The 2,500-nt window shown below is 38.8% G+C and overlaps 1 protein-coding gene across 1 annotated transcript in view; it reads left to right on the forward strand.

Moving 5' to 3' along the window:
• The window catches only part of LOC143032728 (sonic hedgehog protein-like), a 265,653-nt gene that overhangs the window by 225,647 nt on the left and 37,506 nt on the right, over nt 1-2,500 (forward strand). Inside the window, exon 2 of the mRNA XM_076197667.1 lies at nt 213-371. Within this exon, the coding sequence (XP_076053782.1) occupies nt 213-371 (159 nt within the window). The remainder of the gene's footprint in view (nt 1-212; nt 372-2,500) is intronic.

Below are 2,500 nucleotides of genomic sequence, written 5' to 3' on the forward strand. Positions count from 1 at the left end.
TCTTCAGTCTCTCCACTCTTCCGTTGGCGACTCAGCGTGATTCCTGGCGCATCCTCCTTCAGACTCTCTGATTTTGTATCTCCCTTAATAACTAATAAAATTCGCTTTCGCTACACCTAATTGTTTATTGTGAGATTCCTATTACGCGATCGTGCGGCGCCTGGGTGGCCGGGAGTTGAGACGAGTTAAGAAAAGTTGTCTTCTTGTTGCAGCGCTGCATGGAGAGGCTCAACACGCTGGCGATAAGCGTGATGAACCAGTGGCCCGGAGTGAAGCTGAGGGTCTCTGAGGGCTGGGACGAGGAGAGGCGACACGCCAAGCAAAGTCTTCACTATGAAGGACGAGCTGTTGATATTACCACGTCGGACAAGGTAAGAATCCAACAAGTGTTCTGCTTCCTCACCCGTTTAACACATGCGTTGGTCGTACACCGTTCACGCTGTTCTCCTAGATGGAATGATGTTAATTTAGCATTATTATTACTATTCATTTGTTTATTTTTTGGCTGTTTAAATGTGCTGAAATTCATTTCGGTGATTTCTTTACGTACTACATAGGTCAAGAGGCGTAGAAATTATTTTGTGTAATTCAACCATCGCATATTTCGGGATCTACATACATTCATTTATATATATATATATATATATATATATATATATATATATATATATATATATATGTTGTGTGTCATTATGACAAATGGAAATAAGTTCCACCGCAAGGACTCGAACCTTTGCCTTAGCGAAGTCCAGGTCGTTCTTTTTGTACGGCCTGGCTGGCTCGAAGCTATCGTCTTTGTTTCATAATAAGCAGTCGCTAAGGCAAAGGTTCGAGTCCTTGCGGTGGAGCTTATTTTCATATGTATAAATATATATATATATATATATGTATAAATATATATATATATATATATATATATGTGTGTGTGTGTGTGTGTGTGTGTGTGTGTGTGTGTGTGTGTGTGTGTGTGCTTCACTTCCCTACTCAATTCTTGCATTAAGGTCTCACCACGCGATCCATATGCAATATCAAACAGCCATGGTGAGATTACACACCTTTATTTTAAACCAACATTCGCCTCAAATATCCAGCTCACCTTATTTATAACTCTCATACAAGTTTCACGCCTTTTGTAGAAACTCGCCGCTGCCTCTAACATTTTGTTCAGACTTTATGCAACTTCATAGTTTCCTGTGCACCTTTCATCATAAGTTTCCTCCAAATTCACAAAACACCTGTATACACAGGTATAGTCGCTACCTTTTTTATATATTTTCTTATTAAGCTGTATTACAATGAATATCTTATATACACATTCCCTCTATTGTACGCTTTCTCCAGATTCACAAAACACATATATATCCTGCACATATTTTCTCACATATTTTCTCATTAAACTGTATTACAGGAAATGTCTTACGAGTTTATACAAACTCCCTTTATTTAAGAAAACTACATATATCCTCTCTTACCATTTTTTCTGTTTTCCTCATTACCCTTTGTATCATATCTCTTCTATCATACTTCTTACTCGGATGATATATAATTCTTACATTTGAACTTTCAAAATGGCACTATCCATGCTTTCTCCCTTTCCTTGGGTACTCTCCTCTCGTATCGTACATTACACATCCTTACCAAGAATCTTTTCACTGTCTTACCACCTTTTTTGTTTATCTTCCCATCAACATTATCCCGGCCCACTGTTCTCCAATGGTTGTTCCACATTTCACCACTCTCCAGTGGCGGCACATCAACTCACATGTCCTCACTCAAGTTTAACAGTTCTTTGAAACACTCATTCCAACTTTCACCAACCTCGTCCTCCTCTATCAATAATCTCTCTTTCTTATCATTAATCCTTTCTGTCTTCTTCTTCTTCTTTGGCTTTCTCCCTTCATTCGTCTGCCTCCAGAGGAGGTTGTTATATTCTTTAGAATTCTCAAATACCCTTTGTTCCCTGCTCTTAATACTCCCACGCTTGTATTGTGCAAACTTCAGTCACATCTCATTCCTACATCTTTTAAAATTCACTTTCTTTCGTTTTATTCTCCAGCCATTGCTCATCTCACATTTGCTCATTTTTTCCTTCTACATTCGTTCCACTTCTTCACCCTACCGGTCGGTTTTATCTCCTCCGCCCAACCCGTCTCATATTGCATAAATCTTGAGCCACCTCCTTCATTGTCACTTTATCTTATTACAGCCTCTTTCCACCTCTCCCATTTTCGTGCATTTCCATTCATCCCGCTTCTATCTCATTTGTCTTACGTGTTTCATCGCCGCCTCATTTTCTTCTCAGTTTCCAAACGTATATAACTTATTTTTCTCCCCTCCGTTCACTCTTGAACTTCTGTCTTCATCAACTTTTATTTTCGTAAGTAGAAAAAAATGATAAGATATACATACTTCTGCCCCTCTAAGCACTATCAGATCTAATGTCTCTCATCAGCTTTCGATCCAGAACTACATGATCAATCTATTCTCTTGCTTGCATGTA

Source organism: Oratosquilla oratoria, chromosome 1, assembly GCF_046742065.1.
Source record: "Oratosquilla oratoria isolate Oo_2021 chromosome 1, ASM4674206v1, whole genome shotgun sequence".
Taxonomy (NCBI): Eukaryota; Metazoa; Arthropoda; class Malacostraca; order Stomatopoda; family Squillidae; genus Oratosquilla; species Oratosquilla oratoria.